The sequence below is a fragment of the Lissotriton helveticus genome, chromosome 5_1 (assembly GCF_964261635.1).
Source record: "Lissotriton helveticus chromosome 5_1, aLisHel1.1, whole genome shotgun sequence".
NCBI lineage: Eukaryota > Metazoa > Chordata > Amphibia > Caudata > Salamandridae > Lissotriton > Lissotriton helveticus.
In genome coordinates, this window is record NC_136065.1 from 338,782,473 (window position 1) to 338,807,581 (window position 25,109).

Consider the following 25,109-nt stretch of genomic DNA (forward strand, 5'->3'; position numbering starts at 1 on the left):
GTGTCATTTAAAATGGCAGAAGTAATGTAAAATGTGAGGTCAAGTTAAAGCTAGTTCACAGAACTATATAGCAGATGCTTTTGATTTTTTCTTTTTTTTACAGTAGCCACTGTCTCATTCCAACCTGCAACTATAATGCTATTTTAACCACTGCTTCTTTTAGTGAAAATATGTATTTATAATGCTTTCTATACAAACAAAACTTAACCCACACATTTAAAAATCCTAAACGTGTAGCTGTGATTTATAATTTACGCAAAACCTTCAAATTATTATAACTTGAGCACCTCCAGGCACAGTGTATTCAACTCAGTAGCTAAAATACATTAACTATAGCACTCACCTTTTCCATGCACTGCTTATAACCTTTCATATTATATTATTTAAATCATCTAAAATTATACCATTTACAACACGTATGTATTCGCAAATCAAATAATTTGTGAAAATAGAGTGCATGGTAGAGTGGTGAGTTTTGGTTAATGTATGTAGCTACTAAGCTTTTCATTGACCACCCAAAATCCTTCATCAGTTGCTCTGGTCTGTTTTGTACTCTCACTGAACCTACCTCCCTTTATTCCGTCTGATCTGATTATGGGTTGAACACCATAGCCTTCTGTATCACAGCATTCCTGTGTCCACATAATACAAGCCAGAAATGCACAGATGTCTCCCTGCCATGCAGTAATCTCATTTGTGTTGAACGTGGTAAGTACATGAATTTCTGAGAATTTAACACAATTATTCCATTTAGTGCTGGAATTTCCACTACAAGGAAGGCTAATACTTCTTCACAGAGCTTAAACTATATATGTCTGTTTGCATCAGAAAAAGTCTGGTTCTAATTTTGCACCTGTTACAAAAGACAAACATGGGATACACCTTTTGAGTCAAGGGTAAAGAATTGCATATGTTTTGCTGCTGTTCCTGTTCCCATAGCGCCGTGCTGTGCGGAGAGGATAATCGGTAATAATGTGGCACAGCACATGTTTTCAAATGATAAGCACCCTATTATGTCCTGTCTTGTATGCTGTGTATTAAGTCTGGCTCTCTGTGTCTATAATGTCTGTGAGGTAATGTAGAATGCTGGTGTATACCAGATTGCACCAGTCAGTTGGAAGAGCTGCTGGCAACACACTACTGGTGGGATGCCATCACATGTAACTTGTTTCAATAAATCTACTTAAAAGTACATCTACATGTGAACTTCTTTACTTCATAACACATGCGACCAGTTAGTTAATACTACATAAAACTAAGAATCAGAGCAGATGAGGAGGAAGCAAGTTAAAAAAAATAAAAGTAGAAACTGTAAAAAAGTCTGCACAAACAGTTCCAAGAAGTCATCTGTCAGAAGCCATCTTGCAGCCCTAACGCAACATACTGCAGTATAAGAAACTATTTTTTTTAAACGTTGTGTGGGTGATTAGATTAGTCTGCACAGTGTAGTGAGGCGAAGAAGTAAAGCTACAGCAAAGAAATGTTGCTGTTCAAAACCCTAACTGCTGTCCAGGGAAACTGGAGGAATACTCAAGAAGCAGGCAAGAGCCAATCGATGCTGCTGGGTGAAAGATCCTGTGAACACTGCGATTACATGAATAACCACTGGCAAAGCCAAAGGTTCGCACTATTTGAGAACTATTAGCTTTGCCAAAGTCTTGTAGCCATATTGGACAGCAGAGTAGAGCAAGTAGAGGAGAGTGGCTTAAAAGAGAAAGGGGTAGAGTGCAATGGAGGGTGTGGAGTGGCATGTAGTAAGTAGAGCATTAGAGTGGAGTGATGTAGAGTGGAGCAGAGTAGAATGGTGTAGAATGGGGTAGAGTAGAGTGACGTGAAGTAGCACAGAGTAGAGTGGAGTGAAGTGGTGTAGAGTGGAGTGATGTAGAGTTGTATGGAGTGGTGCAGAGTGGAGTAGAATAACATGGAGGTGAGAGGCGTGGAGTGGCATAGAGTGGAATGAAGTGGCGTAGAGTAGAGAGGCATAGAGAAGAGGTGTGGCACAGTGTAAAGTGGCACAGAATAGAGTGGTATAGAGAAGAGTGGCATAGACCGGTATTGTGTGGAGTGGAGTCGAGTGGAGTGGCATGGAGTGGCGCAGAATGGCATAAAGATGAGTGGCATAGAGTGGGTTGGAGTGGCATAGTGTAGAGTGGCATAGAGTGGAGTGACATGAAGTAGAGTAGAGGGGTGTAGAGTGGTGTGGAGTGATGTAAAGTGGAGTGGCACAGAATGGAATGGAGGTGCGTAAAGCAGAGTGGTGTAGAGTAGAGTGCCACAGAGTGGCAATGTGTGGAGTGGCGCAGAATGGAGTGGGGCCGAATGGAGTGGCGTAGAGGGGTGTGGCATACAGTGGAACAGAATAGAGTGGCACAGAGTATAGTGGAGTAGTGCAAAGTGGAGGGGCAAAGAAAGTTGTAGAATAGAGTGGCATACCTTGGGGTGGAGTGGTGTAGAGTAGCATAGTGTAGAGTGGCGTGGAGTGACAGAGTGGTATAGAGTAGCACAGAGGGGTGTAGAATTGAGTGGCATAAAGCAGTGTTGTACAGTAGAATGGAGAAGAATGTCAGGAAATGGCAATGTGTAGAGTGGAACAGAGTGCCATAGAGTGGCATGGAGTTGAATGGCATAGACCTTGGCAATGTAAATATCACAAAGCTTCTTTACAGCCTGTTTTATCTGGTGCTCGTTAGCCTTGACATCAACAATGACATCCAATAGCGTGGTAAAGACTAGAGTTGTAGAGTAGAGTGGAACAAAGTAGAGTGGCTCAGAGTAGAGTGGCGTTCAATGGCATGTCATTGTGTGGGGTAGTGTGGCATTGAGAGGTGTAGAGGGGAGTGGCGTAGAGTACAGTAGAACTAAGTAGCCTGAAGTGGAGTCGTAGAGTGGAGAAATGTAGAGTGGTGTAGAGTAGGACACCTGTTGGAGAAAAGAGATTGCGCATAGGGTGAAAGCAATATAAATAAGAAGCCGTAAAATAAAAACACATCTTTTGAAAGTATTCTTCAAAATAAAAGTATCTTTTGAAAGCATTTGTCACCCTTATTTAGAAAGGACAAGGAAGAACATGTGTACCTGCTTCATGCTCCAAGTAGGAGCCAACCCAAGAAAGGAAGGAGAGCCTACGGAAGCTAAGCAATCGAAAGACCGTAAATGAGAGTGACAACGAAAACAACCAATGGTATGCTGTGGACGGGTTGTAAGCCCTCTGAAAAGTACACAATACATGTCGCAGCACAGGTTATGCGCTGTGTAGGCGAGACCTAAAAAACGACAACAGTAACTTAACCCCTCCCATGCTGGTGACTGAACCGCTCCGTCACCAGCCACGGACGCGCTGTGCTGATAACGGAGCGGTTCCGTCACGGCCCACTCGGCACGCCTGCGCTGCGCCGGACGTTCTGTTGAGCGGGCGAGGCCGTGACGGAACCGCTCCATCATCAGCACAGCGCACCCGAGGCTCGTGACGGAGCGGTTCCGTCACGAGCATGGGAGCGCCGCACGACCCCCCCTAGCGCTGCGGCGGAATTGCCGCCGCAGCGAAGGGGTTAATAATAATGATGACCATTGATGATTTCTATTCTGCTACTTTGCATAGGTCCAGTAGAGGGCGTTAGCTCGCTTATTTTAAAATGTACTGTATTTTCAGCCGGGTGCTGAAGTAACTTGTAGCTGATGTGAAGACTAACTTTGAAAGGTACTTAATATTTTTATTTCTGGCTTGGAAAAAAGGGGCCTGGGCGTCAGTTGTGGGGGTTGCTGATTTTTTTCTACCTGCCTGCTCGTGCACCAGGTTTCTTCAGGCATGTCGGGGATAAAGGGCACGAGGACACCAGGCACAACATGTCACGAGGCTTGTGCAGCGTTCTTTATGTCCAACAGCAATCAAAGCGCATGTCAATCATGAGTGCGCTGTTCAAGTGACACTGCCCGCCACAGGGTGTCACTGTCTTTGTGACTGCACACCGGAGTCTGAGAGGTTTATTATGGCACCGCTGAGGGGCCTTGCGTGAGGTACGCTCCTTCTCTCGCACAGGAAGTTCGATGTATTAAATGATTTTACCAACCTGCAGTCTTTGGCCAGCGTTTCTGGTTTGTTTCCGGTTGTGCCGCCCTGGATACATTTGAGCTATTTTAAGGTGGAACTCGGGCTCTCTTGTCCCACGTACTGTTTCTGCAACTGTAGTCTGCAGCTGCCCATGAAAAAGGAAAGTGCCTAATTCACATGGCTATAGGAAAACGACTGTTGCCCGTTTTAGGAATTGAAGAAGAACTACGGGTACATTATAGTGTATTATTGGCTAATGGAAGAAGTTATTTATTTTTGATGCATACACATTATTAACATGTTTACATTCGTGTCTGTTACAAGTTTATTATCCAGAAGTAAGATATCAGCAAATCAGTCAGTTACTGGCATGCTAAAAAACACATTAAGGTGGATTTGCATTGCAGTAGCGACTTTGCTAGTGCTTGCAGTGTGAATGTTTTTCATTTGCATTGTGTTCCTGAGCACTGGAGAGGATTGACCATTTTAATGTGCTATATTTGGTGCATTTTACTGCATCTGTGGTGTGGGGGTGTGCGTTTCACCAGTGGAAGTGTATGTTTATTAGCCTGCTGTCCTGCATGTCTGCTTGACTGTTTATTGGTATTTGAAAATTCTAAGTTATTTTTATGGGCTGTGGATGCCATTTTAGGAGTTAAAGGTTTCCAGCATGGCAGTGTAACAGTGCACAGTGTGAACATATGTATCCAGTATGTATCTTTGTGTCATGCATGTTGGCTAAATGCATGGACATACTGCTTCTGATTTTATTAGGTACCTTTGACATGCATGTTGGGGAGCTAGTTCTCGCTGATAGTCAGTCTAGGTCATGGGCTCGTTTCATGTGTATCGTCACAACACATATCCAGTTTTGGATCATGTGCTACAACATGCATAGCATCTTGAACAGGCTAGTTGTGGGTTTTTTTCTTACGTCAAATTGTGAGCAACATGTAAACAGACTGTGTAGTCGCTTACATCGTGCTATGTTGGTGTATAAGTCATGGGCTTGCATGTGTCATGCCTTTATTGTATTTAAGTCATGGACAGACTGGGTAGCATGCACTGCATTGCACCATGTTGCGGTTAAATCGTGGGCAGTCTATTGATCACAAGCATGATTTGTTTGGACTAGTTGTAGTTAATAGCCAGGCTGTGGGTCACGTGCAACATTGCAGAGGGTGCGCAAATAAATCATGAGCAGGCTACGTCGTCCCATGAGGATTGTTTTGGCTACATTGTGTTTGTGGTGTATCTGTGTGTATTATGTTTGTTTTCCATGCTAAGTATAAACCGTGGGCAGGCTGGGGCTGTCATATGCTCATCACCATGGTTTACTTTGTGAGTGTGGTAAATAAGGATGCCTACTTGTGCTTGTTGGAAAGAGGGGTGTGTGTGTCCTGTATGCTGAGCATCTAGTGTCTGCTGCCTGTGTCTTTAGTGTCCGTGAAGTAATGTGCAGTATATTCTACCAGTCAGCTGGAAGAGCGAGGAAGGACAAGTTCTGAACTGCTGTCAACATGTCCCTGGTGAGGGTCTTTTACCAGTGGACTTATTTACTCCGTACAACCCAGTTCCTGCGCCCCACGGAGATGCGCAGGTGTGGCTTAGTATGTGCTGTGGTGAGTTCCTTTCAGCCGCCTGCTTGTCAGAATTGGACATCTTGCTCTATATGAAGGCAGCTACAGACTGATAATTTCTGCTTGTAACGTATCCCAATTTGTGTCGACATATAATAATAAAATCGACATTTGTGATACATTTTACCCAGATATATAGCTTACTTCTGTCATTACGCTCCATTCACTATTGAACAATGAAAGTAAAAGTACAGAACCTAGGAGATTCCTGTACGTTTACCCCCTTTTTAGGTCTGGCTTGATAGCACAGCTGCTGTTAGACCTTCTGTGATCATCAAGAGTACTACTTGGAGTTGCTCCGGCTCAGAACACATGCTGGTTGTCAGAAGGACAGCATGTGATTGGACATCAGTTGTAGTAGTCCGCCTAAGATATTGTTTAATTGCACTTATGGGTCATGCACCGTTCGTGATCTGCTTTATAGGTGCTTTATTTTCCCTAAATCGCCAAGGACTCGACCATCCCTCAGCCCTGACAACGCAAGCTTTAATAACCACAGAGCTAGGATGGAAACCAAAGCAGCAGCGCGTCTCGCTGGTCGTATCAGCAGTAGAAGGGCGCAGTATATTTCATATTCCTAAGATGGATGCTGCTTCAAAATGTAATAGCTCAGGGTTGTTTGAGTGGACTGGTTCCCATCGGTTTGACTATATTGCTCAGTTTGTGTGAAGTCTGTGCACATCCGTCTGGTTCCTGAGTAGTAGCTGAAGTGGGTGGCTCCAGACACAGGTCTGCAGAGAGGTGTACCATGGCCGCCTTCCAGAGAGGGGTCTCCTGGTGCACCGACCTGCCATCCGCCGCCTCACAGGCACACAGAGGATGATGCGGTCTCAGCCCTGCACATACACTCTGCAGCTCAAGAGGGATCAACAGCTTTTTATGGAACTATTCCTAAAATAGCAAGGTGGTGGAAGGGCACCAAGGTGGGATCAGGGCTCTCAGGGAGTGGGCGGGGGATAGGGGATTGCAAGTCTGGCAGATTCTCCTATCACCCCTACATATTGCTTGGGTGTGTGACTCATTGCTGAGCCCTTGAGGCCCAAGCAGTGACACAAAAAGTCTGAAAACATCCGCTCCTTTGTCTTGCACATGCTGAGGTCCATACACACTGAAAAGCACTGTGAATATTTTTCTGTCTTTGAATGTATGCATACTTCTGTCTACCTCTGCTCGACTACCTATGCAATGTATGGTTCTGCTTAGCTCTGGGCATTTGTGTGTGTCTGTCCAACTGTGTTTTTCTACCTGTTATGGATGCCCATTGTACATCCCCAGCAACTTGTAAATCAACACTAGTATATTCATTGATTACCACACCCAGTAAATCATACCAACTCAGACCTTGAAAATTCTACCCTCCCACTCACTATGGCAAGTCAGATTTTATCAGGGTGAACTATTTTTAGGGCCTGCTGGCCCATTCTGGTGAGAGAGCTGGAGCTGCCAAAGAACAGATGTTCTATTCCTTCAGAAAGTGAATGACAAATAAAACACCTTTAAATCTTGTTTGTTGTCTAGTTACATTTGCTGTTTGGTCGAAGACAGAGGTCAAAAGTTAGCTTATGTCTTTTTACGAATTGCTGCGTATTTTATCCTCATGACTGCCGTTTACTTTTATTTCTCGGACTGTAAAGTTAGAAGATTTTGTAAAGTGAACTGTCTGACAATCCTTGTGAAAAGAAAGGCTTTAGGATGTCAGTTTTTTCATAACACATAACATTTAAATAACTTGTAAATGAACAGTACAAATATTTCAAAATATATTAGCAATTAGGAATGTTCATTTTTTTGTGTGTTGGAAACAAAGATTTTAATAGGCTCAAAACAAATCAGAACACTTTACTTGGTAATGTGCAAGAGATAAATATCTACAGATACCGGATATTCAAGCATTATTGTTTGTACTCTGTGTAGTTTGATCAGTAAAACTGCAGGTCAGTGGGAAATTGTGTGGCCATTTCTATGGAAAATGGGCTGACTGTACAGGACAGTGCACTATCACATCATGCTTTTAATAAATATAGTACTAAAGTGAGAGGTTTTTAAACAGAAATTGAAAAAAACATTCCTGCCACCGACCTGATGACATTTCAGTTAGTGAACTAAGAGGCGAGTCGGACGTCATGTGTACCCTGTAGGTGGGCTAGGTACATATTTTTACATGGAACAAAATTGTAGTCTATTAAATCAAACAAAAGTGCCTCTAATAGGAGAAATGCTGAAAGCACATATCTGAAGGTGTTTTCATGTGCTAATGAAGAAGAAGGCAGCTCAATAAAATAAGATATTTGCCCAGGATCACACAATTTGAGAACAGATTATGGACCAAGAGCATTACAGTTACGTTGAATCGATTATTCAGGTCATGAGACCTGCAGGTCTGGTAACGTTTTTATGATTTGTCAAAGCATGCTAATGATGAAAAACCCAATCTTCTACTGTTTTTGTATGCACATGCACCATGCTCCTCTTCGTTTATATGAGAAACGGAAGGAGCCATCGGTTATCTACAGCAGTTACTTTGCAACCCTCATTCACCTGGGCGGTGGAAGAGGAATATTCTTGACACCCATCACAAAACCGAATAACCTCTGAGGCTTGATGATTACACTGTCCTGTGCATGAGGGCCATTCGATCATTTTCACAAGTTTGGGTGGCTGAACAAGGGATGCCTTTGCAATTGTGTGCCAGTTACTGTGGGTGCTTACTGACCAGGGACTTGACTTGGGTATCACCCAGAGAGGAGCAAGCACATCAATTGCTACTTGCAACACTTATTGGCAATAACAACTCTATACATGCCACACAAATGCTCAGTTGTCTGCAAGATACATTTTCAAAAATACACAAATTGAGTTTTGACTTTGCCCAGAGCAATATTGGACTTACTTTCATACGTGTTTTAATTTCAATGGCCCTTGATTCAGACTGCAGGCTATCAGTTGCTTGGGCACCCACATTACATCCCTTTACTCTTTATATATCTTTACATAAAAGTATATCGGACCATAGATATGATCTCGCGACCTTTACCAAAAAAATCCACTAATGGGTATATGATAAGGTAAGAAAGGGCCATCTGTTCTTAATGGTGGCGGAGTAGGAAAATTGTTTAACATGTATGTAGGGCATAGATTTTTTTTAAAGGGAGTTTGTACAAAGCAATTCTCATGGTTTACGATTTCTAGTTTCTATTCAAAACATTAGCTTCAGCAGATGAATGAACAAGGAAAAGCCAAGGATTATCACGGGCCACAATTAAGTAAATAAATATGTAATTGCTCATATCTGCTACTGACATACAGTTTACAAAGCAAGGCACTGGTAACAGCTTCAGCACAGAACATTCCCAGTAGTTATTTGAGATGTCATCAGTGATGTCACTGACCATGTAATGAGTGATGTAATATGTGACGCCCTAACCAGTGCATTTCGGGGCATAAGTTAACTAGCACTGCTGAATTTCTATGGTTTTGTACAAGTGAAATCTGAGCCCAACTATAATGTCCCTGTAACCTTTGGTTTGTACAGTGAATATATATATATATATATATATATATATATATATATATATATATATATATATATATATATATATATATATATATATATATATATATCAAACAAAAGGTGCCTGCTGTAGAAAGATCACTCGCCAGGTAAGTTCATAGCTACAATCTTTTATTGGAGGGCGCTAACAGGATGGAGCCAAGCATCACCAATATCAGTCCATTTGGCCGATGCGTTTCAGGATGACTCACTTCTTCATGGGCAACAGACTTTGGAAGCACAGGCATTGCACCTTTCGGCATCAATTTGAAATGTAAACCATGCCCACAGGGCGTCGCGGCACCCGTGGCTGCATGGTCCTTGTAGTACTTAATATAGCTCAAGTGAGCAGCGGTGCCTGCGCACATTGTCTGTAAATAAAATCCCCAGTGGGTTGTGGTGCATGGCTCAAGTCCTCGCCAGCACTCTCATACTCCATCAAACCGGCTCCTGGCCCAGTGCCTGTGCTTACAAAGTCTGTTGCCCATGAAGAAGTGAGTCGTCACAAAACGCGTCGGCCAAATGGACTGATATTGGTGATGCTTGGCTCCATCCTGTTAGCGCCCTCCAATGAAAGATTGTGGCTATGAACTTACCTGGCGAGTGATCTTTCTACAGTAGGCACCTTTTGTTTGATGGAAAGCGGCCCCGCCTGAGCCGTGGAAAGTATCCCGGTGCCTCACAGCACTCCAGCGGCGACGGTGAACCACGCCGCTGCATATGGGCCAGGAGCCGGTTTGTTGGAGTATGAGAGTGCTGGCGAGGACTTGAGCCATGCACCACAACCCACTGGGGATTTTATTTACTGACAATTTGTGCAGGCACCGCTGCTCAGTTGAGATATATTGAGTACTACAAGGACCATGCAGCCACGGGAGCGGCGCCGCCCTGTGAGCGTGGTTCACATTTCAAATTGATGCCGAAAGGTGCAGTGCCTGTGCATCCAAAGTCTGTTGCCCATGAAGAAGTGACTCATCACGAAACGCGTCGGCCAAATGGACTGATATTGGTGATGCTTGTCTCCATCCTGTTAGCGCCCTCCAATAAAAGATTGTGGCTATGAACTTACCTGGCGAGTGATCTTTCTACAGCAGGCACCTTTTGTTTTATATATATCTAAAGGGTTTTCACATACCTGCAATATCCTTACATTTTCATTGTCAAGGTATGTATTGTAAAGCCATATACATGAGATAGACTTGGCTGGTAAAGGCATATGTGTGGCAGTGGCCACGTGGTAAAGGACGCATGGTAAACAAATGTGTGTTAATGGCATGCGTGGTTCCGTCAGTCATCCTCAACAAGGGTGCAAGGAAAACATGGAGAATGCCTTGTGAATCTATTCTAGCTTTTTACTAAGTAGTCTTTCACAGAGTTAGGTGCCTGCTGGAACCAGTGGGCGAGGGGTAGAAGAGAAGTTAACATTTCGAAAAAGCCTTTACTTCTGGGGCGCCGACTCCAAGGCTTACCATCCTAACATCCCAAAAGGATTTTGAATTGTAAAGTTATGCAGCTCAGTAACCAATATTCACTGCCTTACCTGAAATCCTTGGAGCTTCCAGGGGGCGGACAAGCAGAGAGGCTCCGAGACACGGAACGGACACCACTGGCGGTACCCTGGCTTAGAATATCATCACTATTGCATGCTGTGCAACAGAATGCCGGAGGTTCCTTGCTTCTCTCCATCGTGGAGGCAAAGAACCCCTCAAGGGATGTCACTTCACCTGGACAGGGAAAGAAAGAAAAATTAAATTAGACAGATTTCGCACTCCATGATCACAAGAAGATGTAAAACTTGCATTCCAAACTAAAGGCACTATCCTTGGAATTTAGGAAACATGTGATACCTGCAACCTATACTCCCTATAGGGTGCCCGCCTGCGCGTGCACCTTTCCTTTTAAGTCATTATCAAAAATGGGGTGACCCAAGAGGTACTGGAGCTGGGTACAGTTCGTTATCAAAAACAGTGGTCCTAGACCTAGTATTTAAGATAGAGTAAAGCAAGCATATAATCATACATTTTTTGTTTCGAGCATTCAAATCAATTACTCATAGTATCATATACATTCAATTGGACTAAGAATGCAACAACCCAAACTCACTTGTAGAAAAATAAGCGGATTTTTATTCTACCCAATTCAACATTTAACTTAAAGGTTCATTTCATTTTTGACACATTAAGGTACATAAGGAGGAAGGACAAAATGTCCTTTTAAAAGTGCGCAGGTTCTTCTTTGGAGTGCTGATGCTAACATGCACAAAGAGAGACTTTGTCAACTGCTTTTTTTAAATGAGGAACTTGAAAGTTTCTCTTGGTGTGTGCTGGCACTCACGCTCACTCCGTGTCTAGTTTTAGGGAAGTGTGGGGGCACTCAAGGGCATTTTCAGGCCTTTGATGATTGGAGCTACACCTTACAGCCTTCTTCTGAAATACGCATAACCAAGCAACTTTATATGTTGCTGTTTTATTATGGTATTGTAAACAAGAAAATGAAACTAACACCAAGAGGATGAGAAAGAAGTCTTAAATGGAGCAGACAGAGAGCAAAGGCGCACGCTGCTCTCTGAGTATGGGTGACTTACTTTTCCTACACTATGATAGGTTATTATACGTACTTATTAGGTGTTTATTTGGGTGTTTTCATCGTTTAATATTTCTGTAAGTCATAATTTTTTTTATTAGCTTTTTATGCATTTATTTAAATCTGTGTCTTTGTTAGCTACATGCATGTATGAATTCAGGTGATGTAGAAGTGCTAATAACCTAGGAATTGCTGCCTCAATGCTTTGCTGAGGGCTGCAGGACATGACGTATAATCTAGCAATGCAAGGAGCACAGTGAGGCTCTTGAGCGCTTCACAAAGGGCATGAAAGAAAATGATAGACATCATCTCAAAAACATCAACATACAATCTGAGCTGCTACAGCCAATGGCACTTTGCATTGAAGACATCTCAAAACACAATACAGTAGGTGGTAAAACAAATACATGCAAACTACAGAGAAAACTCTGCCCCTTTTTCTGACAACTTGTATGACGAGCCGGTGCCTTCGCTCTGTGCCCTTATGTAATTTTTGTATTGGCATTTGCATAGCGCACAATCTGCCATTGACATGGCATCTCAGCGATTGGTTCACATTGTGCTATACTGTACTCATGTAAGTAGCACTAAACAGGCCACAGAATAAACAGCTGCTCTCTGTTGGAGGGAGATGGGACGCATCTTATTTTTCACAGTATAGGGGGAACAGGTAGGTGTCCCTCGAGGTGCCTTCTCAAGGCTGCTTGGGTGGATAGTTTCCCTAGGATGGCAGCCGGGTACCTGAAAGATCAGCCGTCTGTGATGGGTTTGGAGGTTTGTGGATGAAGTCAGGGAATCGAGGCGCAGGTAGCTATTGGATTAGCGGATTATTAATCTGAACACCGTGTTTGACAGCTAACAGTGCTCTTTGGTGTATTCTGTGGGCTGCCCATGGCGTGTCAGTCTAGGCACTGTAGGGCAGTGTCAGTGTGCACACTATGCCCTCTCGTTTGCCGCTGAACGTTTTCTGATTCCGCCTATCGATATAGCCATTTGAAGTCCATAGATTTCCTGTACACAGCAGTTGAAGTACAGTGGCAAAGGAGGAGAGTGTAGGGAGCGGGGTGTTAGCAGGAGACGCACAGCTGTTGAGATAGTGACAGTGTAGTTTTAGAGGTAGGAGGGTAAACAATTTAGGGGGGCAGTCCAAGGAATGTTTCTGGCTTGGCTCCAAGAGCCTGTGCATGAGCCAAGCGCTGATAATGCGAAGCATGTAAATTATGTTTTAAACATCATGAAAACCTTAACATACGTGAGTGTCTCACTTTAGTACCTCAGAATATTCCACTGCATTGAAAAGCAATTAATAAAACCGACAGTTTTAAAATATGAACTTAAAAACATATGCCTCCTGACATGACAACATCAGTGAACCAAGAAGTAAGTCAGTTTTCATGTGCACTCTATATATTCTTATGGGTTGGAGCAACATTATTGTCTGTTAAATCAAACACAAGTTATGTTTTGTATAGCAGACACCCTCAACTTACATATCCCAAGATCCTCTCATATGCAATAATGAAAAAATAGGTACAGTTAAATAAAATATTTGCCTAAGATCACACAATTTGTTCAAGCAGGGAAGCCAAGATTTATCCCAGGCATGAGATTGGTATCTTATCCTCGCTCCTGTTTTACATCAAGGTTTAATGTTGGTCTTCAATTCTTGGAGCACAAGCTTAGAGTGTGGGTGGCAGGAAGAAGCCAAATGAAAGCTCAATTTGTTTTGGTCTTGAGGCTCCAAGAGGACCTCAAAGTGAGCTACAGCTAGGCATCTGGCTCGAGCCTCCAGTGGCTGTCCTACCTCTATGAAGTGTTGGCAGTGCCAAAGGAAAATAAAATACATTGTGAGAGAGCCTGAAAGCATGGTCCTTTGAGGTGGTGGAGGAAACGCATAATGGGATAGGTCATAGAACGGAATGCCTTGCTTGACACCATTGGTCTGCAGTGATGGACAGTTAGTGATATAAGTGAAAGGGCACCCTCCCCACTACAGACCACATGTGTTCCCTCAAGGGCAATCTTAAGTGGTTTTCAGGTTCTGGAGAGGAGGGGTCTTTGCTGCTGTCCTTGCCACTCTTGGAACTGCCATGTTCTCTGCATTGTGGAAATAACTGGTTGGACTGCTATTGTACAGGTTATGAGGGATGGCACAGCCAAAAGGATATAGCTGTGGACTAATCCCTGAACTTACAGTATTTTCTGTGGAACCGAAGAGCAGCGGAAGGCAAGCCCAATGAGCAAGCCAATGCATGACCCTGCTACCAAGGCATGTCAGCCATCTTGCCAAAAACAAAGGGAATGTTCAAAAGAATAAACTGGACATCGCCTAACAGCCAGCAGAGCTCATCGACTTTGAGAATGAGGTTGATGCTCGGGTATCATGGAATGGCCTCTAGCAGTGCGCACCGGGTGGTCATCCTACACTCATGCCATGGAGAGCTCTGCCTTCTAGTCCTTCATGGCCATGGCGTGCATTAAGCTGCACTTTTCACAAGACTCAAGTTATGTTTGGGACCCAGGCACCAGAGTCAAATATCTGTTGCTGTTCGATGTCTGGACATAGCTAGCTCATCTCCTGCTGCCCAGTGTGAGGCATGGCAAACTCACCCAAACCTTCTTTTCACTTTGCATTCTAGCGTTTGTAGTCTTGTTGTTATAATGTGGTGGAATAATGCATGTCATGCACTGGCAAGAAACAAACATGACTGGATCAGCTACTAATGCCTGGCATGGGAAAACTGGAGAGCTCTTGGGAATGCTCTACCATACTAGTCAAAATAAATGTACTTAATGGTACAAACATTTGAGTTCTGTCATTTCTGTGCCAGTGTAATGAAGGGGCTAGTGGAGTAAGTGTCATCGGACACTGGTATGATCATGTTAGTCTATAATACGTCTGACTTAAATATGATTTTTACATGCAAATAAGAGTGTTTCAAAATGCACCTTTTGCATTCGATTTGAAGTGGCAGAACCTATTGACTTTGATGGCTATCGCATTGCATTGCTTGCGTAGTGAGTTGTTGCATGCCTCCTGCGCAAATTTTTGTTTTTAATGATTTATATAGCGCAAACTCGACCCGAAGGTATTGGAGCGCTTTACATGTGCACCGGTTACGTTACACAAGGACACATTCAGGCACGGGGAGATTAAGTGGTTTGGCCAGAATCTCAGGATGCGGACGCGACCACGAGGCTCGAACCTTGGTTTCCAGCACCAAAGTCGGCAATCTAGCTGGCGGACCACATCCTCTCCCCATATTCTTGGCTGCTGTGCAGAGAGACCCTTCATTGCCGCACACAGAAGAAAACAAGCATTTACAATGCTATAGGTCTCGCATTTACTAGAGTTTGAGCAATTGGCATTGTAAATGGCAATGCGTTTTAATACATCTATGTATGTATATATATTTTTATATCTATACATATATTATTAGTAATATTATAAACTATATACATTTGCATATATAAATGCATATAAACAAATGCATGTATATTTGCATACAAATATTTATATATATAAATTGTTTTTTAGTAAAACATGTACAAATATACACCTATATATATAGATTATATATGTACATTTGTGCACATGTGTAAAGACATTTACGTTTATATAAATATGTATTTACATGTAAAGAAATCATGCAAGCAAAGAAATTACAACTTTCATGGAACCGTAATCAGGAATGTTCGAACATGAGTTGTAAGCCCACTGGGGCTAATGGACTGAATGACAAATGACTGATGAGAGAACATTAACAAAACCATATGATTCCATATGTTAATTGTTTATTTCTTTTCTTTTCATTAATCATTATGAACCATATAATGGCTTTGATATGAATGTTTTGCGTGAAAAGGTATTATACGTATATCTGCGTTTAACCATGATAAGATGGCTGCGCTGTTCTATCAAATCACTGGAGTCACATTGTTTGTATTTTATGTTCATTTGATTGAGAGAAAAAACTTTATAAAAATGTGAAAAAACTGCCCGTCACCTAGCGTGAACAAGGCGTAAAGCTGAAAAGCGTTGCTGTGTGATGGAAATAAACCTTTTGCAACGATTCCCTGGTGTCCGTCTAATCTTCGTGAACTAAGGAGGTTGGGTTGTGAATATATACATGTATATATATATATAAAATTATGCACATATATACATATGCATGTATATGAAGCAAGCTATATTTTGATATGTACATATATATATATATTGCATACAATGTGATCCTTCAGACCTTGTTTGCGCTCGACTACTGGTGCTCAGGATAGAGGCCGGACCATGGCCCAAAACAACAATTTTACTCCAATGATGCGGCACTTCAGACTTGGGTGATTTCAGCTTGGTTTATTCAGCAACAACTCAAACCAACGCGTTTCAGCCTAACCTCGGCTTTGTTCAAGGAAAGTGAGTAATCATTACTTTTTACTTTTATATCCCATATGCCATTATGGAGCATTGTGGGATATGTAGTGCAGTTGCATATTTACAATTTTGGACAGACATCGGGTTATTTTTACATGCATGATTTTTTATGGCTTACATTTGTGTAATTCATTGGGTATGGTACCCAATTTCTTCATTACTCGGCAGTCTCAATATTAATTATACTCGTGGATGTAGTTATTACAGTGTCCATTGGATGTGACGCTGCACTTTTGTCACCACCAATGCATGCTTTTCTCTTATTTACAATCCTTTTCTCCCCTTCTTTGTTCTTGGTGTTTAATTGATTCTGTGATATTTTTAATTTATTTCTTCCCATTTTGTTTTTATTTCCTCAAGGGTTTTCTAAAGGTATAGTACCTTATCACTCCACCAAGAATCCTTTGTTTTGATGTGGTCGCTGTTCTTTAATTACTCAAGATGTACATAAAGTTCTTCGTCATTATTCATACCTCTTGGCACCTTGGTTTTTAATCTGATGATGAGGCGTGACTCCACCTGTCTCAGCTTTTTCCGTCTATCGCCTCCTCTTTCATTTGGTTTTATCATGAGAATTCCATAATATGTCATGGCTTTCCAATTGCTGTTTTGACAGGATGCCATGTGCTTGGCAGTTGCATAGGACATGTCCTTGTTCTTTAATGCTCTTATGTGATATAATATTCTCTTTTTCAACATGCATGTTGTGCTTCTAATGTATTGCCGCTTGCATTTACATTCAATGATGTATACCACATGTGTGGATGTGCAGTTGATTTTTTCTTCTATTGTTGTGATTTTGCCATTTGGTTCTTCAAAGCTATTTTTGTTTTGTCCAATTTTGCAGGCTTTGCCTACGTTACATTTTCTAAAGCCTTTTTGTTGAGTGGTGAGCCAATTTGATTTTTCTTTGGGATTTTTTGTTTCAAAATGGCTTTTGACTAGTTGGTCTCGTATTGATTCAGTTTTTCTGTAGCTGAACAATGGGCCATCCCCTAGCATTTCTCCAATATCCGGATTATTGGATATGAGATGCCAGTATTTCCTGATTTTCGTGGCAATGATCCCACTTTCTTTGTTGTACGTGGTTATGAATCGTGGTGGACTTTGTGCATCTTTCTGCGTGTTTTAAGATCTCCGATCTCGATTTGTTTGCCACTCGTTTTTTGCTTTTCTCCAGACTCCTTTCATTGTAGCCTCTAGCTTTTAATCTGGTTGCTGTTTCTTCTATTTTTTCATTGCATCTGATTCTTTTGAGCAATTTCGCTTCATGCGAATAAACTCGCCATAGGGTATACTCGCAATTAATGGTTGAGGGTGAAAGCTGGTACCGTGGAGTATATTATATTTGGATATAATTATATATCCATACATAGATCAAAACTTAAATAAATAAATTATACTTTTGTATATATCTATGAATGCACATGGGAAGGCACACAGCGTGTCCTGGTGGTGGGAAGGCACAAAGTGTGTCCTGGTGCACGGGGAGATACGTGGGAAGGCACACAGTGTATCCTGGTGCACAGGACAGAAGGCTGCACGTGGGAATGCACACAGTGTGTCCTGGTGCAAAGTACGGGAGGTAAAGCTGCACGTGGGAAGGCACACATTGTGTTCTGGTGCAAGGCATGGCACATAAAGCTGCACATGGGAAGGCACAGAGTGTGTTCTGATGCACGCGAGACAAAGCTGCACATGGGAAGGCACACTGTCTGGTGCACGCGAGACAAAGCTGCACGTGGGAAGGCACACGTGTGTTCTGGTGCACGGCACGGGATGTAAAGCTGCACATGGGAAGGCACAGAGTGTGTTCTGAGGTACGCTAGACAAAGCTGCGGACGTGGGAAGGCACACTGTGTTCTGGTGTACGCGAGACAAAGCTGCACGTGGGAAGGCACACAGTGTGTCCTGATCCACCGTACGTAAAGCTGCACGTGGGAAAGCACAAAGTGTGTCCTGGGAAGGCACACAGCGTGTCCTGATGGTGGGAAGGCACACAGTGTGTCATGGTCCACCGGACGTAAAGCTGCACGTGGGAAGGCACAAAGTGTGTCATGGGAAGGCACACAGCTTGTCCTGGTGGTGGGAAGGCACACAGTGTGTTCTGGTGCACACGGGACATACAGCTGCACGTGGGAAGGCACACAGTGTGTCCTGGGAAGGCACACAGCGTGTCCTGGTGGTGGGAAGGCACACAGTGAGTTCTGGTGCACACGGGACATACAGCTGCAAGTGGGAAGGCACACAGTGTGTCCTGGGAAGGCACACAGCGTGTGCTGGTGGTGGGAAGGCACACAGTGTGTTCTGGTGCACACGGGACATACAGCTGCACATGGGAAGGCACACAGTGTGTTCTGGTGCACGCAAGACATGAAGCTGCTCGTCGGAAGGCACACAGTGTGTTCTGGTGCAAGGCACGAGAAGTAAAGCTGCACGTGGGAAAGCACACAGACTGTGTGACACAGTGTATCCTGGTGCAAGGCATGGGACGTTAAGCTGGGTGTACTGCGAGCAGAGGACCAAGGATGTAGTGTGCAGTGTTAAGAACATGGTGGTCCGAAGGTCACTGGTGCGTCGATCATCAGAGCCGGGATTCATATCTCTCCGGCCCTCGACCTGGAAAGATTTGTTGTTCTTTGTCAGTAATTTCCATCCATTTTGTTGTTCACTGTATCCTCTCACACATGTTCCGTGTGTTTTTACAATGACAGTCCTGCACTTTCGTGCAAATCTCGATTAAGTTGTGCCCAGCGCCTTGACGCCCACGAGGGCTCATACCCGCTACACTAAACTATCGATGTAAATACAGGACATTGGCGTCCTGCACTCACGAGCACAGGGCCCAATATCCATAACTGCGAGGTACACACCCCAGGTGTCTAAGACACAATACACACAACCAGAGAGGGGGCGGGCCGAAAGGCCAGAGACTAGACGTTGTGTAGTGCAGAGTTCAGGAACAGAGGGCACCTTGTGCGTGCTCACAAGAAGCAAGTGAGCCATTAGTGCCTAGGTTCCCAAACTGTGCGCCGCGGCGCCCTGGTGCGCCATTATGAGTTGCCAGGGGCGCCGCGCAGGATGTGGGAAAATAGCATCTGGCCGTGTGCTGAACAAGATGCTCTACCAGGGCCTGAATGCAGTGAGCAATTGAATGTTATTCCAGCTGCAGCGCAACATAACGGAGAGTAAGAAATGCCACCTGCATAATGCAGGAACATGGTTTGGCACAGTAAGAGCACAGTGCTGCCATACGTGCATAGGTGCATACATACGTGCTTTCATTCACAGACGTAATCTCCGCGTACCCCGTAATGCTCAGCAAACTGTTGAACATTATTTCTGCCCGCCGTGTTCTGCCATGCCTTGTGGGACCCTCTTCTCAAATTACATAGGTAAGAGGGCAGATTCACTGCTCGCTCATGATTAACTTATTTATTTTGTCAAGTCGAGTTTGAACGGGACAAGTGTTAAATAAATGTCTGTGCAGTGGCCCACAGTCTCGTCGGAAAACAGGACAGCATCTTAAAGAACATGTAGGGCAGGCTTCTCGCAGCACAAGATAAACTTTAAAGATTTCAAATATTGCTACTTCACACAACCCTTTTATAATTATATGCTGGCTGCTGTTCCCGCACTTTATGTGAACTTATTTATTTATGCGTTTTTATATAGTGCAGACTTTACCCGAAGGCGTCAGAGCGCTTCACAATAGGAACAGTAGTGATACATGAGGAGGAAATTACAAGTGAACAAATTACAAAAGCAGACGTTAAGTTACATGAGGTAAAAGTGACAATTGTGAGCAAACAAAATACATGAGGTAGCAAACGGTGCAATACAGGAAAAAAAAGTGACAAGTGTGCAGGTTACAAGAGAAAAAAAAGTACAATTAGAGGTATAATACTGCAATATATGCTAGACACTCGGGCACAAGAACAAACGTTACGTAGGCAATGGTGGCACTTGTGCAAGTATCGAAAGCAAACAAAATGTGAGAGGTAGCAAACAGTGTGTTACCAGAGAAAAGTGGCGTGTGCATGTTACAAAAGAGTACTAAACACAGGTAGAAGGATAATAATGTAATAAATGGCAAACACTCCAACCACAAGAACACACTGGGAAGGCACTATCATAGTCATGGAGAAAAGCATTTTCAGTAATGGGAGGTCTTCCTTCAGGTTCCTGCCTTCCTACACCGGCCTGATTTCATAAATCTGAAACTCCAGTGGGCAAACTCGTGGCTGTGGAAATAGGCCACATTGCAGCCAGGATTCATTTCACGGCCCTACTCCTGACCCCAGTCTAACCTTCCATACGTTTTTCCATGTTTCAAAACTTTTTCTGGGACTGGTACTACCCGTCCCTATTTCTTACACTTGACTAGCTTCAACCTCGGATGAGATATTGTAGCGCTGAAATTTGTGGTCATTCTCCCCACTCAATGAGGGTGAAAGGATTGTTTCCTCACTGTTAACAGGCACACATTGTGTCTTGTATGTACCGGAGCAGCCTGTGACCCAGAATTGAAGGACACAAGCCTCTCTTATTAAAAAGACAGGGATATATCAGTGCCCAATGCACATGAATACAGAGCAATCCAAAGATGTGGATGTGGAGTGTAATTAATATTGTTTAATTAGGGCTCTTGTATTGCAGTATATAATGCACAATTAGGCTGGTTCTACTCCCGGAAGCAACTGGCAGAAGCTCAGACCATCTACTACTACTGTACTAGCTTCTCATGCCACTTGTTCTTCTGCTGCCCTGCTGTCTTGCCATGTGGCTTGCTCGGTTAAGATGGACTGGAGGGTGTGCAAAGTGACTTTTTCTCCCACCATCGAGCAGACTTGGCATGTGAAAAGCTCCCCACATGAACTTGCTTTGTGCCTGCCTGTATCCCAGACCTACTTGTCTGCCCTGCAAACAGAATTAGCTTGGTCCCCCTTATTCGCCTTCCAACTGACTTTGGCCACGTCCTTCTTGCTTGTCGTACAATCGGTCTCAGTCTCAGTCCAACTGGCATGCCATGCATATCTTAACCTGACCACCACTGACCTGGGATGTAACTCGGTCTACCACCTCCACCTTGTGCAACTGACTACCTTATTCATACCAGCATGCTACACAACTGCCTCTTGCCCGTCCATTCTTCCTGCCATGAGACTGGCTCTACCCTGTTTCCAATTTAAGAAAGTACATATTCAACAACAATTTGAAAAATTAAATAAAGTCAACAGGTGATTGTATCGTTTCTCACTTAACGAGTTCTAATTGAACAACTATTAGATTTTTATTTTGTTACAAATATGATTATAATGCATTCATCGCATTCCAATTAATTTCAAGAAGACAACTGGAAGTACTCCCGAGGTCGGGCTTACATCCCCCCACCGGTAAAAAAAATGGTGGGGAGCCACGGCCAACTGCCAATTAGGTCAAGGGAGCCACAGGTCTAAAAAGTTTGGGAACCACTGCATTAGTGTGACCTCTCCTTCCACCGAGGGGAGGGGCCTTCCTCCTCAGGGGGGCTTCACCCGGTGCCCCGAGCTCCGTCCTTATCAGGGCGCCCTAGGCACACGAGCAAAGGGGCGTGGCACTGGGAACAGGCGAAAGAGTTTACATCTCTCTCCTGTACTGGACAGGGGGATGCACCTTCACACCGCCACGGAAGGGGTACAGGGTCGAGAGGTTACATCTCATTCATACTGCAGGAAACAGGCAGCTTAGGCTGCGCGCACAGGGAGAGTGAAAGGCGCTAGAGTGGAAGCCCACATGCAAGTAGTATAGCGCCAAGAAACAAACTCAGTGTCAGAAGAGGCGCTTTAACTCTGGCAACAGCTGTCCACGGGGCCTGCCTGGTGCAGGCACTGCTGACACGAGCGGGATTGGGTAGGAGTGGGAACCTGTGATGGACAGAGGGGAGGGTTGTGTGATGGATGGAGTGACGAGTTGTGTGATGGACAGAGGGAAGGGTTCTGTGACAGAGTGACGGGTTGTGTGACAGAAGAATGACGGGTTGTGTGACGCACAGTGACTGGTTGTGTGGCGGACAGAGTGAAGGGTTCTGTGACAGAGTGACGGGTTGTTTGACGGAAGAGTGACGGTTTGTGTGATGGACAGAACGAAGGGTTGTGTGACGGACAGAGTGAAGGGTTGTGTGATGGACAGAGTGAAGGGTTGTGTGATGGACAGAGTGAAGGGTTGTGTGACGGACAGAGTGAAGGGTTGTGTGATGGACAGAGTGAAGGGTTGTGTGACGGACAGAGTGAAGGGTTGTGTGACGGACAGAGTGAAGGGTTGTGTGACGGACAGAGTGAAGGGTTGTATGGCGGACAGAGTGAAGGGTTGTGTGGCGGACAGAGAGAAGGGTTGTGTGGCGGACAGAGTGAAGGGTTGTGTAATGGAAGAGTGACGTTTGTGTGACGGAAGAGTGACGGTTTGTGTGACGGACAGAGTGAAGGGCTCTGTGACAGAGTGACGGGTTGTGTGATGGAAAGGTTACGGTTTGTGTGAGGGAAGAGTGCCGGTTTGTGTTTGTTTGTTTGTTTTGGATTTATATAGCGCTTATAACCCAGGGGTCTCTAAGCGCTTTGCCTTGGGAACCCGTCCTGGTTTTTCCCTGTGAGATAGCCCCTACAGGGCATCCCCAAGGTGAAAGCCAGGCATCCCGCCGCGGGGGGCCACTGTGGAGATTAAGCAAGCTTAATGCCCAGAGTTGCAGAGTGTGAACCCATGATTAGGTTAGGCACCGAAGCGAGAATTATCGAGTCCGTGGACATTTGAGCTCGAGACCCTGCCGCGTCGGGAATTGAACCCTGGTCCCGGGTCTGACCTCTGCTTCAGGGTCTGCCTGCTCTAACCAGTGAGCCACACTTCTCCACTCCACTCCACTTCTTGTGTGACGGACAGAGACTGGTTGTGTGGCGGACAGAGTGAAGATGATGCAGATGATGATGCTCACAGAACCTATACCATAAACGATGCTCTGACCCCGCCTCGGACTCTTGACCCCGCCCGCGAGCTCTTCCCATATGATCGATATGCACGGATTGATGCCTTATCGATCAGGTGCTCATTACCAGCAGGCTCGGTTGCACGGTACACACCATCAGTGTGCGAGGTGGGACGCCCCGTGCTTGGGACTGCACAGCGAACAACTCTTCTAGAACCGAGACCTCGGGATCCGGTACTGAGGGTGTAAACTTCCGCCGGACCCGGGGCTTTAACAGTCACTACTGGATGAACGTCTCACCCCTGACATGACAACTGGGGGTCTCACCCCTAACATGAGACAACTGGGGGGTCTCACCCCTAACATGAGACAACTGGGGTCTCGGGCCTGGGTGAACGTCTCACCCCTGACATGAGACAACTGGGGGTCTTACCCCTGATACGAGACAACTGGGGGTCTCACCCCTAACATGAGATAACTGGGGTCTCCGGCCTGGGTGAACGTCTCACCCCTGACATGAGACAACAGGGGATCTCTGCAGACGTGAAACACAGCCATTAGAATACAAGTCCTCCATCAGAGGCTTACAATCGAACCCCCTCCATGAGCAACGTAGCCCCCACACGGTTTACTTACTGTAACTTCAAGGAATATTACAACTAGAACACACACAGCCCCATTCACTGCCCGGGCTACAAGCAGAAGCCTATCAAGTGGGCCATGTTTACGCTGCCTTGTAGGTAAATAACCTCTTTGGAGACAGACCTCATTAAATGAAAAATATGTTATTAAGTTATCAGGCGTTACATAAACATCTCCACGTGGAAGTTTGAAACTACATGTAATGTGACCACATGGCTTACTTACCACGCTTCGTCAATACTCTATTGCAGTGGTTCCCAAAGTTTTGGCTCCTGAGGACCCCCATTGAGTCAGCACTGGAAGCCGGGGACCCCCAAGCAATTTGTATGATTTAAATTTCAAACATTAAAACAGTAATTCGAAAAAAATAAACGCAGGTGTGCACACTAAACAAATAGTCGAATTACTAAGGATTTTAGTATTTTATATTGAAAGAATCTACAAAAAACAAAAAACTCTATTGGGAAGGTTGGTGCTGCATCTCCATGACTAACTTTTAAATGGTTGGTTTTATCTCACAGTAGGAGGCTCCTGCTCCTGCCAGGGCCAGACTGGAAACCCAAGCAGCCCTGGCAAATGTTTTCAGACCAGTCCCCTCAGGGTGCACACCAAGTGCAGTGAGTGAGTTGAACCACTACAGAGGGGACTTTGGGAGGCTCTGCCCCCAAGACAATTTAGGAAAAAATAGTGCATTCTACAACACATTTATCATTATTTATTGAATTGTATTAGCTTTTAAAGAATAGTAAATGATGACCTTACTTTGCACCAGGATAGGATAATCTTTGTTTGGGTTCTTCAATGATTCCCTTTTTATCACACTCCCAACAGTGCCTCTCATCTCTCCATAGTCCCTCTTTCACATGTATTTCCTTTCTTTTTTTAGCATCTCTCATACCATTGTAGGATGTCAGAGCACTTTACAACACACACACATATAGGACAGATATACAATCCCCTTGCGCAACCGATGCGTCACAAAAAGTGACACTCCGGTGGCGCATTTTAGTGCCCCATATTTATAAGGATAGGAAAAGCCACCCTGCGTGACTTTTCCTGTTCTTGTAAATATGGCCCATTTGCACACAGCACTTTACTTGAAAGGTGCGTTCCATGGGTTTTGCTGTGAGTGTTCCCAAGCAACACCCATGAAACCAGACACATTTCCAGATTTACGAGAAATCGTTAATCTGGAAATGCGTCTGAATGCTACACCTCCCCAAGGCAGGCGTAGGGAGGTGCAACAAGAATACATGTAT

At 44.3% G+C, this 25,109-nt stretch overlaps 1 protein-coding gene across 5 annotated transcripts in view; it reads right to left on the minus strand.

Moving 5' to 3' along the window:
- Positions 1–25,109, minus strand: part of NADK (NAD kinase) — a 412,984-nt gene that overhangs the window by 150,829 nt on the left and 237,046 nt on the right. For all 5 annotated transcript variants that reach the window (XM_078642447.1, XM_078642449.1, XM_078642451.1 and 2 more), the window contains one exon: positions 10,779–10,962. In XM_078642447.1, coding sequence (XP_078498573.1) covers positions 10,779–10,962 — 184 coding nt within the window. The remainder of the gene's footprint in view (positions 1–10,778; positions 10,963–25,109) is intronic.